General features: G+C 40.6%; 2 protein-coding genes across 3 annotated transcripts in view; one reads left to right on the forward strand and one right to left on the reverse strand.

Moving 5' to 3' along the window:
- LOC131978662 (lipopolysaccharide-responsive and beige-like anchor protein) overlaps positions 1-12,957 on the reverse strand; it is a 252,385-nt gene that overhangs the window by 97,757 nt on the left and 141,671 nt on the right. For both annotated transcript variants that reach the window (XM_059342384.1, XM_059342376.1), the window contains exons 37-39: positions 12,184-12,308; positions 6,921-7,064; positions 5,022-5,158 (exon numbers count right to left, since the gene is read on the reverse strand). In XM_059342384.1, the coding sequence (XP_059198367.1) occupies positions 5,022-5,158; positions 6,921-7,064; positions 12,184-12,308 (406 nt within the window). The remainder of the gene's footprint in view (positions 1-5,021; positions 5,159-6,920; positions 7,065-12,183; positions 12,309-12,957) is intronic.
- On the forward strand, positions 1,954-3,946 carry mab21l2 (mab-21-like 2). The gene has a single exon (XM_059342410.1). It carries the CDS (start codon positions 2,393-2,395, stop codon positions 3,470-3,472), a length of 1,080 nt encoding a protein of 359 aa, XP_059198393.1. The 5' UTR covers positions 1,954-2,392; the 3' UTR covers positions 3,473-3,946.

The raw sequence follows: 12,957 nt of genomic DNA on the forward strand, positions 1-12,957 counted from the left end.
CCTCATCAGCAAGCTTGCAAAAAAAGGCAACATGATAAAGTCCAGACGATGCAGTAAGTATGAAGAGGGCGGCTCATTAATCTTTGCCCTTTCTGAAATGTTTGTGGCTTATTTCAGAACCCCTTACATAGTTGGCTACTTCATATCAGTAAATGGGTTTTCGGGAAATCATTGTTGAATCAATGTCTGTATTTCTGTAACAAGTGTCATGACGTTCATGCATAATTTATGCGCGTTTTACTCGCACAAAAATAGCCCGGTATTTGTTTTTTATGGCCTCTGAAGTAAAGTCTGCATACAGGCGTGTGCAGCTTAACGCGTTATGCAGAGGAAATACAGGATACAGAGATTTTCCACAATGTAGCAGCTACAGTACAGTCGAGCTTATTGTCTGTGATCAACACTTCAATAAGCCAGCGAGCATATTACACACTTTGGTTTCTGGTTATTACTGAAGGCCTGGTCTGGTTTTTGAAATTTCGGGAGGGATTATTGGAAAAATTAAGGTTCTGTCGACTGTTTAAAATAATCCCTTTAAATTAAAACACGTATTTAACTAAAAGAAGGGACGCAGAAATTGCTCCAATTAGCTCCATATATTTTACCACCAGACACCTATAATGACCGAGACCTCAGAATAGCGGACACGTGTTGGAGGAGTGCAAAGGTAAAAGGCTGCAATAATACTTTGCCTAAACATTTCATATGACTTCCACTGCGGCTTTTTATTTTACATGTTTAAAGATGTCTCACACCGCAGCCGCTTGTCTGCGGGAGGAAGTATAATGTCTTCTTCAGTCCTCTAACATGAAGTCTGGGTGACAAGGGGACTTCAATTACAACCTCGGAGAGACCCCCGGTTAAATTATTCAGTATGGACAAGGTTCACAGCGATAAACCCACGGGCAAATTAACACGCGTTTGTGTGTGTGTGTGCGTGTGTGTGTGTGTGAGAGAGAGAGAGAGAGAGAGAGAGAGAGAGAGACGTCTTGTTTTCTAAATATCGACGGTGTAAATAAGACTAAATGTTAGGTCAATTAAAATAAATTCATTAGTTTGAAAAAACAAAACAAAAACGTATCAGGTGCACAACAGTAATAGTCAATAGTTTCGGTCCCTTGCGAGCTTTTCTGAGCCGCAGCTGCAGGTGCACGCGACACTTTTACTATTTTAAACGTGCATTAACAAAATGATAAAGAATATTCACGGCATGAAATATTTCTCGTTTAAAAAAAAGATATAATTAAAGAATGTGCCGAAAACGTGATCGCCAAAAGATTTCTCAGAAAATTAAAAAAAAAAAAAGGAAATAACTGACCTCGAAAGGAGAAAAGAAAGTAAAATAATTATGAGAAACATTGTTTTATTTTTTCCAGTTTTAATTTAAATTACAAATAAAATGAGCAACTGTGCATGCCTCGTTTCAGGATGTCTTAGTGGAAAAATGGAAGCTTAATTTTAAATTCAAACCGTAAAACAGAAGTGTACATTTTCAACACTAACCCAACAAAGCCCACCAGACTTTTTTACGATCAAAGTAGAACATGCTGTGTAATGAATGAGAATAAAAGATAGGCTACTTGCTGTTAATGACAGAAAAACGCTGCAATTACAGAGCCTTCAAATATTAAATCAGATTAATAAAAACACACATTCGGAGAAAAACAAGGACTTATCTGCAGAATAAAAGCAGGACTAAAGTAAAAGCCTGTCACTCACACTGCTAATCCTCAGCAAAATTGCGCGCAAAAGAGCAACAGTGAAAATGTTTTCCTGCCGGCTCAGAGAGTCCATACTGGAATCTGGCCGTATGAACCGAAAGGTTTGTGTTTTCCTGTGTTGATTTGGGAGCAGCGGACAGCTCCGCGCGCCCCGGTGCTGCTGAGGCGGACTGGAGAATCCTGCGCTCTGATTGGCTGCCCGCACTGACAGCTCCGCACATGATTGCAGGAGCAGAAGCCCGACCCCCTTTCACTCTTCCTAAAGGAACCATTCATAAACTACACAAGTCCAGCTCACAGCTGAGTGTGGACGAAAAAGTGAGCGAGGGCACAGACACGAGAGAAGAGGAGATGAGTGGTCACAGGCGATGTTTGAGCCTTTAGCGTCTGACTGCAGCCCAGGACACGGATGGTGACCCACAATATGACTCTACCTTATCCTGCTGGAAGTGCTCATGAGTTGGACTGATATTTAGCTAATACGTTGCATCCCTATCCGTTTCCTCCGCCTCACACTGACGTCCATCCGCTGCTAAAAGCAAAAAAAAAAAACTTTGATTGCACACACTTTTCCTGCACGGGGAAGCGCTTGCCTCTGGCTTTACCGGTAAGCATTGGATCCGTCAACTTACTGCGACTCTCCGGTGTACAGCCCGGACCTCTGTCCTAACATGATAGCGACGCAGGCAAAGCTGGTTTACCAGCTTAACAAATATTACAACGAGAGATGCCAAGCGCGCAAAGCGGCCATTGCGAAGACCATAAGGGAGGTTTGTAAAGTGGTGTCGGATGTCCTGAAGGAGGTGGAGGTGCAGGAGCCCCGGTTTATCAGCTCCCTCAGTGAGATAGACGCGCGCTATGAGGGGATGGAGGTCATCTCCCCCAATGAGTTCGAGGTGGTGCTCTACCTCAACCAGATGGGGGTGTTCAACTTCGTCGATGACGGCTCCTTGCCCGGCTGCGCGGTGCTGAAGCTGAGCGATGGCCGGAAAAGGAGCATGTCGCTGTGGGTCGAGTTCATCACCGCCTCGGGCTACCTATCGGCCAGGAAGATCCGCTCCAGGTTTCAGACTCTGGTGGCGCAGGCCGTGGATAAATGCAGCTACCGCGACGTGGTAAAGATGGTGGCGGACACCAGTGAGGTCAAACTACGGATCAGGGAGAGGTATGTGGTGCAGATCACCCCCGCGTTCAAGTGCACTGGGATTTGGCCTAGAAGTGCAGCTCAGTGGCCCATGCCCCACATCCCCTGGCCCGGTCCGAACCGGGTGGCAGAAGTCAAAGCCGAGGGGTTTAACCTCCTCTCCAAAGAGTGCTACTCGTTAACGGGGAAGCAGAGCTCGGCGGAGAGTGACGCCTGGGTGCTGCAGTTCAGCGAGGCCGAGAACAGGCTGCTCATGGCCGGCTGCAGGAAGAAGTGTCTGTCGGTGCTGAAGACTTTGAGGGACCGCCACCTGGAGCTACCCGGACAGCCGCTCAACAACTACCACATGAAGACCCTGCTGCTGTACGAGTGCGAGAAGCACCCGAGAGAGACCGACTGGGACGAGTCTTGCCTCGGTGACCGACTGAATGGGATCCTGCTGCAGCTCATATCCTGTCTGCAGTGCCGCAGATGTCCCCACTACTTCTTGCCAAACTTGGACTTGTTTCAGGGAAAGCCTCACTCAGCCCTGGAGGCTGCGGCTAAGCAGACATGGAGACTAGCGAGGGAAATCCTCACCAATGCTAAAAGTTTGGACAAACTATAAAGTGATTGCTGAGACAGAGCCGAGAGACATTTTGGGATAAAACTTCAGAGAAGGACAAAATGATTCTGCAACTAATTCTCCAAGCAATGTGAAGAAAAATAAGAAAATAATGCAGCGAGCAAAACCACAAAATCCTTTTTAAATGGAGCAATTTGGGCCACTGCCAGAGAGAAAGTGAAGGTACATTTTCAGATAAATGTCATAACTTTTAGTTGTCTTCTTTAAATGTTTTCACAAAGTGAAGAAACTTTTATTTAAATATATGCACAAAATCGTTAAAGTGAAAGAATAAAATGTAGCGTGCCAAGTTAAATTTTTTTCATTATGTGACTTAAAAAAAAAGAAGAAGAAATGTTAATAAAAATGTTGCAAATTAAATTACAACTTGGCCTCGTGTCTTGACGTGTTTTGACAGGCGAATCTGTTGCATTTTATTTTTTTTATTGGTCTGATGGAAATAATCATTAAATGATTCTTTTTGACGAGAGAAAGCTGACATGTCCTCCATACTGGGAAAAAAGTGGGAAAAAAAGCTTTTGCTAAATTTAAAAAAGGAATGTGCACATCAGGCCACTTCAGGCCATAAGTTATTTTTACAGTGCGTCACAGGCTCTAAAGGATTTTCGAATGAATGTAAATCAACGCACTCATGTTAATATATTGGCCTGGGAGCATCTCTGCTCTCTGTTTTAACAGCTCAGGCCTGCAGCAAAACTCCAGCCTTCATCTGATTAATGCTTTGATTTCGGATAACAAAGTTGAGCTTATATGACACCTTTATTATCAAGTTTATATTAATGGACTCTGATATAGAATCACATTCACCAAAATGTAAATGATTATTAAATTTAACCTCTTTAAAAATACACCACTACATATTTGAAAACAAATAATTTCATGCAGAGTTAAACAGCACAAACACAACCACCTGTGGGTCAGCAGTCTTATTCTGAAGTCAACAGGAAGTCAGGACTAATACTATAGCAACGAGAATTATTAATATTAGTCCATACTTTACTTTGTTAGAATATTTTTAACTGGATTTACGTGCATTTTATTTTATTTTTGAATCTATTTACCAAAAAAAATAAAAATACAGGATGACTTACTAATGGAGAGTCCTGATACATTTGCGTCACCTTTTACCCATAAGAACAGTTTGACATTTATGTATTTATTAATTAAATAAATTGCTCAACAATTTCAAATGCTGTCGTGTTGTTAAAATTACTTTCGAAATTTTAGCAATTCCAAAAATATTGTAGAGGGAAAATACGTCATTTAATTTTAGATTTATTCATACTGTAACTATAACGACAGCAAGAAAACACAATGTAATACCCACATTAACAGATGTTTGGATAACTTTTAAAAACACACTAGTAGAACTTTTATTACTCGTTAAAAATAACAAACTTTGCAAACAAAACTTTTAAGATTTAAAATATGCATTGTGCATGTAGCATTTAGCAGCACTGGAGGGAAACTCGAGCCTGGCTTCAATAAGTTGACAATCTGAGACGTGATCAATGGAGCTCCACTCTCTTACCTTTGGATCGATGGCCTTGAAGCCCGGCTCGTCTTCGTCCACCTCGAAGTAGAGCTCGGAGGCGGTGATGGACAGGGTGCCTCTCACTACCACGGCCGGAGCCACCAGCTGAGCGCTGGTGCTCAAGTTTACTGGGCCTGGAGGACAGAGACAGGCCGGTCAGAGACACAAGCAGGGTCCTCTCCGGGTGGGGGACACATACGCTGCTTTTAAACATACAAAACCTAACTAGAGGTTACACTGACTTGATGCTAGTGTGTCTGTTAGAAGTGCGGGCCTTAAATCCTGGACGTGCTTAATTAATAAGAGAAAGAGGAGAAGCGGCCAAGCTAAACACGCCAAACTTAACGATAATTTTTGCTTATTTTGAAAAATGTGTCTCCAAACAATTATGTTTATATACAACTATTTTGCATCAGAGCTGCACAATATTTACATTAGGACTCCACGGCTATACTAAACACTGTTGTTTTCCTCCTGGAATTGATCATCTAAAATTGATCGATTAGTTCAAGATAAATGGCTTGTCCACTGTATGAAACACACATATAGTGACGTGAATAACATAACAGGCCCAAGTACAAATCTGCTAATATAATATATATATTATATATATATATATATAGCCTAAAATATATAATAATATATATATTATACCTATATATATAAAATCAAGTCAAACCTTGAGAAATAATTGTCAAAACTCGACTGTCAGTCAGAGCGCATTGATTGCAGGCGGTTCGGGTGAAGCTCTGTTTAATCTCTCATCAATCTTAATTTATGCCAGTATGACAATGAGAGCCGGCTCAGGGGAGCTGTGGCTGTGAGCTGTGCCCGGCTCTGCACATATGAAGCCATTGTATTTGCAGATGTGCTGCTGCGGAGAAAAGAGGCTCGGAGCCCGGCTTGATTTCCCCGAGCACCCGTACACCGGAGCGCACGGATGGAATAAACAGATATATATTCATTCCTCTGCCTCTCGTGAACCCCGTGAGTACTGACATGTTATCCGTGGGTTGAAATAACATTTTTTTTTGTTCCATTCAGTCAAAGACATTCAATTACACCTGAAGCAGACAGCTGTTTAAGAGGAGAAGCTGCTCTGTTCTCACAGTATACACATCACTTTATTAGACAGGGTTTAATCCTATTGTCCTCCAGTTGCGTTATTTTAATAGCACTCTGAGCCCCATTAATGCAGCTTAGTGTGCTGAGCGCTGTCACTGCACACAAAAATGCGGATTACACTGCAATCCGATTAGCGGACTATATGATATTTAATTAGGATTCTTTAAATATCAAAAGCAACAAGGGACTGACAACATCGTGAGATGCATAAAATGTAATATAAAGCTAACAGGCTCGTGCGGGGGGAGGGTTTTTTATTTAGGCAATGCTGCTTTTTCTTCTTCAATCAGATAATGTCCCATTTCAGGGTAAAGCAGTATCCTGGGATAAACTCAGCTACTGTAGGATGAAAAAAAAAAATGTTTAGAGAGTTGCTACTGAGGCCTGTGTGTATGTTTGTGAAGCAGAGCCCCAGTAGACAGAAAACTGAAAATACTGGGTTTTCAGCAGCACTCTGCTCAGATACTGCTGCTATAATGAAAGCGTTGTTCAGAGGTATAATAAGGCTGGCTATGGCTTTCATTAAAAGCCTGTTTTCCTTGTACACAACAAGTCTGCACTTCTTAACAATTGATGCAACAAGATATCTATAAAAAAACAAAGTGTGGTACCAAAGAAAAACAGCCACATCCTAAGGGAAAATCAGTGAAATCCTACAGGAGATATGGATGTCAATGCAGCAAAACGGTGTAGGATTAATAGGGAAATGACAATGATCTGGGCTGCAGGACAAACAACATGCATGCAGGGCTGGCCATGCGGTTTCTGTACCTGTTAGGTTCTCCAGGTCCTTCTCCTCCAAGGACGACAGAGTGTCATCGTCCCCGTCAAGTAATGTCTCACTCTCCGAGTTTTGATTTCCCAGAGCTTGACTCCTGATGGACTGCTTGCCTTTGAGGATATCCTCCTCGGATGCTGGAGGGGGGGAAAGGGGTTCTTTTTATTTAGCCTTAAACACATTACACGTCATATACAGTGTTGTGCATTTAGTCATAATTTTTTTCATATATATTGTATAATAGCTTAAAACAATAAACATTTTTAGCTTTATTTCAGTGCAGTTTGACAGCTTTTTAAGTTTCAGTGATTTTTTTTATTTTTAGCTGAAATCAAGCTTCCAACTATTTTCTCTAAAACAGCAACGATAAGCAACCAGTAAAGAATGAAGAATGAGTGAAAAACTTATTTTTAGATTAACTGATAAAAAAGTAGCTGAACTCGAATATGAGTGATCAGCTCCCCAAACAAATACAATTAATCAAAATTATTATAATCTACAGTTTAATTTCCAGAACTGCATTTATTTTCCACTCCTCATGAAATGTTTGTTGATTTGAGACTCAGTCAAGTACTTTAGTTATGAATTTTATAAACATTTTATCTTCATGGTAACTTGTTATCAGCTTCTAAATATGGGTATAATCTTTGTTTTGCAAACAGAACAAAATGAAGCAACATGGGTTTACACTCTAATAAAGTCATTTCTAAATTTGATCAGCACTGCTGTTTAACCAGCATTCATTGTTTAGGAGCAAGGCTGATTTGTGTTCAGGCTTGCAGGGCTACGTGCAGGAAGAGAAACTAAAAAACAACCAGCAAACCGAAGCAGACAAAAGACTGACATAATCCTAACCCTTAATGAATTCTCCCCTCGAACATATATCCAAACAAAACACAAAAACGGTTCAAACAAATTTAACACAAAATGAGGGTCAAACACGCTGCCCAGTTTGATTTCAACTCAACGTGACTTGAGGTTCCAAATGGATTATTTAAGAAAAATGGTAATCTGCAAACATTTACAGAGCCCTGCATTCCCCAGTGGTGTATGGTAAGGATCCACAGACACAAGTCCACAACATAAAGACTGGCTGGCACGTCCTCCCTCTTTGTAAACATAGCTGGCAACATGCTTCTGTGCATGTGTTGAAATCCAGCATTCTGGTAAAAAAAAGTAACAGGTTTAATCCAGTGGAACGATGGTTGAGGGTTTTTTTTATCGTCACCTGAAGGGAGATCAATTGTACTTCCTAAAAATGCACAGCCGCGTCATGTGTGTGCTATATACTTTGAAACTTGTAGAGGAGCGAGGATAAAAAATCTCTTGTCATGGAAAATATGCAGCTCACTGATATTTAGAATGGTCTTCCTGTAATTAAGCCTCCCTGGAGGATTCTTTAGTTAGCAGCACTGAAATTACTACCAGCTCCTCTAATACGTACCACATGCCATTGTATTCACACCAAGCGAGTGGACAGGGGACTTATCGTGGGGCTTAAAATGTATTCTTTGCATTTCACTGTAAACATGCTCAGCAATTCTCACCCCAATTTACAAGTAGTGGACTGCTAACACGCAGCATCAAGCCGAACAAAAACACAATCTGATGCAGCGAAACCTCGTGACTGGGCTGATCCAGAAACATGCTCCTCCTGTTACCCCCGAGCACAAGTTATTAATAGTTCCTCAGTATAATATACACCAAAGTAAGCTCAACAAAAACACAGACGAGCCAGTCAGCATGTTGTTTGTCTATCAGGACAACAGAAAAGTTTTTTGACCAGTGATGTCACACATAAAGAAATGTGCGTATAAGTGACAGGCTAACGTGCTAACTTCTCACTCGTTCTGTTCCTGATGTGGATATGGTTTATTTTTTCCTCCTTTAATTTGACAACTCTGAGGTTTGGTGATGTTGCACGTGTGTGTGTGTGTGTGTGTGTGTGTGTGTGTGTGCGTGTGTGTGTGTGTGGGGAATAATGTTTTTCAACTTTAGAGTTCAAGCTTTTATCGTGAAATTAAAAGATTAGAATATGCGAGTGTAAAATATGGAGTTAACCAAAATTAAATGCTATAAATTATAGTAATAAAAAAGGCAATTAAAAAGATAAATAAAACATTTAGATGCAAACTCACAGCAAGCACAGTGTTTTTTTTAAAAATGTCATTTAAATTAAAGCATAATTTAAAAAGATTACAATGATAAACAATCTATGCAAAGAGCAAGCATGCCACATTTACAAAAAAAAAAAAAAAAAAAAAAGTCCAGCAGGGCACTTGAGCCTCATCACTCATCACACAGCGAGCAAAACCGTGCATAAATCCCAACAGGTTACACTTTTTCCAAGACCCCATTTCCCCGACTGAGAGGTTCAACTACCTGCTTATACAACTCAAGGCATGCATGGTCGCAGCAATTAAATTGTCAAAATTAACAAATTTGTTTTTAACGGGAGCGTAGCCAGGAGTGTGGTCATGAGGCGAGTATTGATTACCAGAACAGAGACATTAGTCTTCAGGTATTTACTCTGCCACCTCTGGTACACGGGCCCTGCACCAGACCAAATCAATCCCCAGAAAAGATGGTTCTTTCCAGGCATAAATACAAAACAGCCTACTCAAGCCTACTGGCAGCAGCACGCTCTCCTGTGGAAATCATCTTGGCGCAGTATGAATGATAACGGTTGTCCATCTACCATTAATGCAAAAATGCACATTTTTGTACATGTTTTAAGGGAAAGATTTCCCTCTTCTAAAAAAGGGGAAAAATAAAAACTTTGTGACAATAGATCACTCAGTAAAAAATGCTAAATATTTTCCATTGCTTCTAATTTTATAATCAGACATGAGATTTTGAGAGTGTAGCCACAAGTAGCGAGAAAATTGAAGTAAATTAAGGCTTGATCTCACGCTAAATATTTTCTTAGGGGGTGAGACTGCATTCTCCCCTCTGCATCTGATGAATATAATTACAGCCAGATATGACCTTTGTGCTCTGTTTGAAAACTCAGCCCAGCATTCTCATCTTGAGCTGCACTTCCGTAACAAATGTCGGGTCGACTAAAACAAGACGAAAGGTTACATCAGAAAATGGATGCCGTCAGGCTTCAATGTCAGAGAGTTATTTTAATGATATATTCCCATACTTCAGCCGGCCAGGCAGTGTACTCTCTTGAGGTAGCATACCCTTGCCACAACTGGCTGCTGGCTATTTTTACACAGACTTGACTTTGAAACCAAATGTTGTTTGCAGGAATTTCTCTTTTTTTTTTCTCTCCCAGTCAAGAATATATATGCAGCACGTAAGCTGAAATAGTTTGAATAAAATTGAATACCAGGAGAAATACCTGAACAGCAAACTCATGGAACGCCTTTTCATCAACTAAAAGAAATCACTGCAGAGCATGAGTGATGTGTCTGTTCTCTGTCATGAACTAGCTGAAGGCAAAACAAGTAGGAACAAAGATGGAAACAAAGTAAGATTCGGAGGTTTGCTGCAGAAGAACAGCGACCAGCTGGCCTCGGTCTCCAGCTGCCTTCACGCTGCAGCCATTACTGCAGAGCAGAAGTCTCCCAGGATCCTGGGATCCCCAACACTTATTGCTTTTAGATCACATTCGTATTGACTCCTGTCACACCTGCCATTTGTCTCTGGGAATGATGTCACATTTAAGGGGACTTTTGCAGGTGACACATCGAGGACGTTTTTGGTTATTTGGGCGGGGGGGCGGGGGGGGTGGGAGAGTAATTGATTGAGGTGGTAAATGTAGGCCCAGGATGAAGATGATTGCAAACCCTGCTGTGATTTGTTGGATATTTTGCAGAGATCAGGGATTACCTCCAGTCGAAGAGCGAAATGTGACTCCTGGTGTTAATGCAGGGACATGTGTCATTTAGATATGGAGGTTATAAGTGACTGCTGGGAATATTAAGCTGTTCTCAGCCAAAGTTTATTGGAAATCAGCAGTTGCCTTTATGAGAAATAATGAAAAATTGATTGGAACAATTTATAAACTAAAGGAGAGGAGAGTTTTAATGAGAAGTCTGTACTTTGGTAATAGCACATGGAGTTTGATGAAGTTTTTCCAAAGCACATTCAATTTTCCCACATCTCAAGAAGCTCCAAGAACAATTCTTCAGCTGTTTGGTAGACGGCAATTTGAATTTCACGAGCATAATATTTTACCGAAATGACCAAACAACTTATAGGAACACATTTTATGAAGCCCATGTCTATAATGCTTAGTCAAAATTATGAAAATACTTAAAATGCATCACATTGTTTTGACAAGAATTATAGTATATTATTAGTCTCATAATTGTAACATATTATATTTTTTTATTATGCATTATAATTACTGTTATAATGCATTCAAATGTTAGTATAGGGTTAGCATATGGGCTAATCCTAACTCTATAGTGCAACATAAGTATTATAATGCATTATAAACATGGGTGTGAAAAAGCAATGTAAGCAACTTTGTCTTGGAATGTATTGTTATGTTAGTATTATGATATTATACCTTATAAGTCAGTATAAAATGCTTTATATTGTGCTATAATTATTGTGATAAGAAATTATAAATATTTTTGAGTCCTTAAACTATAATTATACAGTGCTGCTGCAGATTATAAGTATGTTTAAAATCTATTATAGACATGGGCTTCATAGAAAATGTTATCAGCTGAATATTGTCTAACAATATTGGACATAAATATCAATAAATTCACATCAAAACACATTTAATTTGACTAGAAAAGGTACATATTTTACTGTGTTTACTTGTGATCTAACAAGCTATCCTGCAAAGAAATGGATCAAAAGCATAAATACCAATATGACCTCCCTTTCGAATGCAAACATGTTCAACAAGGGAACAAAACCGAGGACAGAGCATGAAAGCTACTTACCACTGATATCAGCCACTGTTATGCAGCGAAGAAAAAAAACAACAAAATTTCACATTTCATCTCATTTATAGCCACACAGTTCAAAACTGAATTTCTGAGGAAAGCATGCCAACACTCGGGCTGATTATTAGTGCAGCTTTGCATAATGGGAGACAGAGTATGAAATTACCTTTGTGAAATTCAAATGAGGGTGCTATTTTACTGTGTCTTGTGGTACAATAAATCTTTTATTGCAACGGGAAGACTAATTTTTATTGCCTTGTACCTGGAGCTACCACCAAGTGAGTAAGAAAGAGGGGGGGGGGTGCAAACAACAGGAAGGGCCGTGGTGGATGGGACTGACCGTGTTCGGCCGCGGCTTTGAGCGTAGCCTCTGAGTGAGTGGATCCGGAGGGGTTCCTGATGAAGCGACGTCGCCGCCTTAAATCGTCCTCCCAGTAGTCCAGGCGCCAGAACTCCCTCGGCCGGCTGCAGCGAGACAGAGGTAGCACATGTGTTAGCAATTACCAGCCAGCATGGTATAGCAGCATTAGCACTCAGTCCGAGCAGGCAGACATAAAGCCAGCATTGTGTTTGGTGCTTTTTTTGTAACCTTCAGATTCTTTAAAAACAGTCACAAGCTTAGACCCTGAGTCTTTGTGCATGACAATGACAGTATTTTTATCTCCGAGCATCTCAGAGTTCCCCTTTTATTTCTTTTTTTTCTGTGTGAGAAGGTGAACTGAGCACTAAGTACATCACAGTGGAATGAGCGAACAACAGCGTGATCATTTTCCACACACCTCTGTGGCACGTGCTTCCATTCTGGGCTCATTTCAAGCCCAGCAGGATACCTCTTGTCAGGACTCATGGCTAGCAGGATAAGGGGAAGGCCATTACAAACACAGAGGAGGGGGTTGGATAGCATTACCAATATTAATCAATGTCTACAGCACCCATTTTTCTTTCCAATTTACATCTCCCTTTACCAAGGTCCCGGTCAGTAAATCATTCTGCTCTCAAGGAAAGAAAGTGTTAACTTTTAATGAGGAGCCACTGCCACATAGCATTGTACACTACCTGTCTATCATGAAATATCACTTCTGTTTTTGAAAGGGATTTAATTAAAACATAATCT

Source organism: Centropristis striata, chromosome 1, assembly GCF_030273125.1.
Source record: "Centropristis striata isolate RG_2023a ecotype Rhode Island chromosome 1, C.striata_1.0, whole genome shotgun sequence".
NCBI lineage: Eukaryota > Metazoa > Chordata > Actinopteri > Perciformes > Serranidae > Centropristis > Centropristis striata.

What these genes read in the sequence shown, in the direction of transcription:
- mab21l2 (XM_059342410.1), top strand. Translation starts at nt 2,393, where the DNA reads ATGATAGCGACGCAGGCAAAGCTGGTTTACCAGCTTAACAAATATTAC.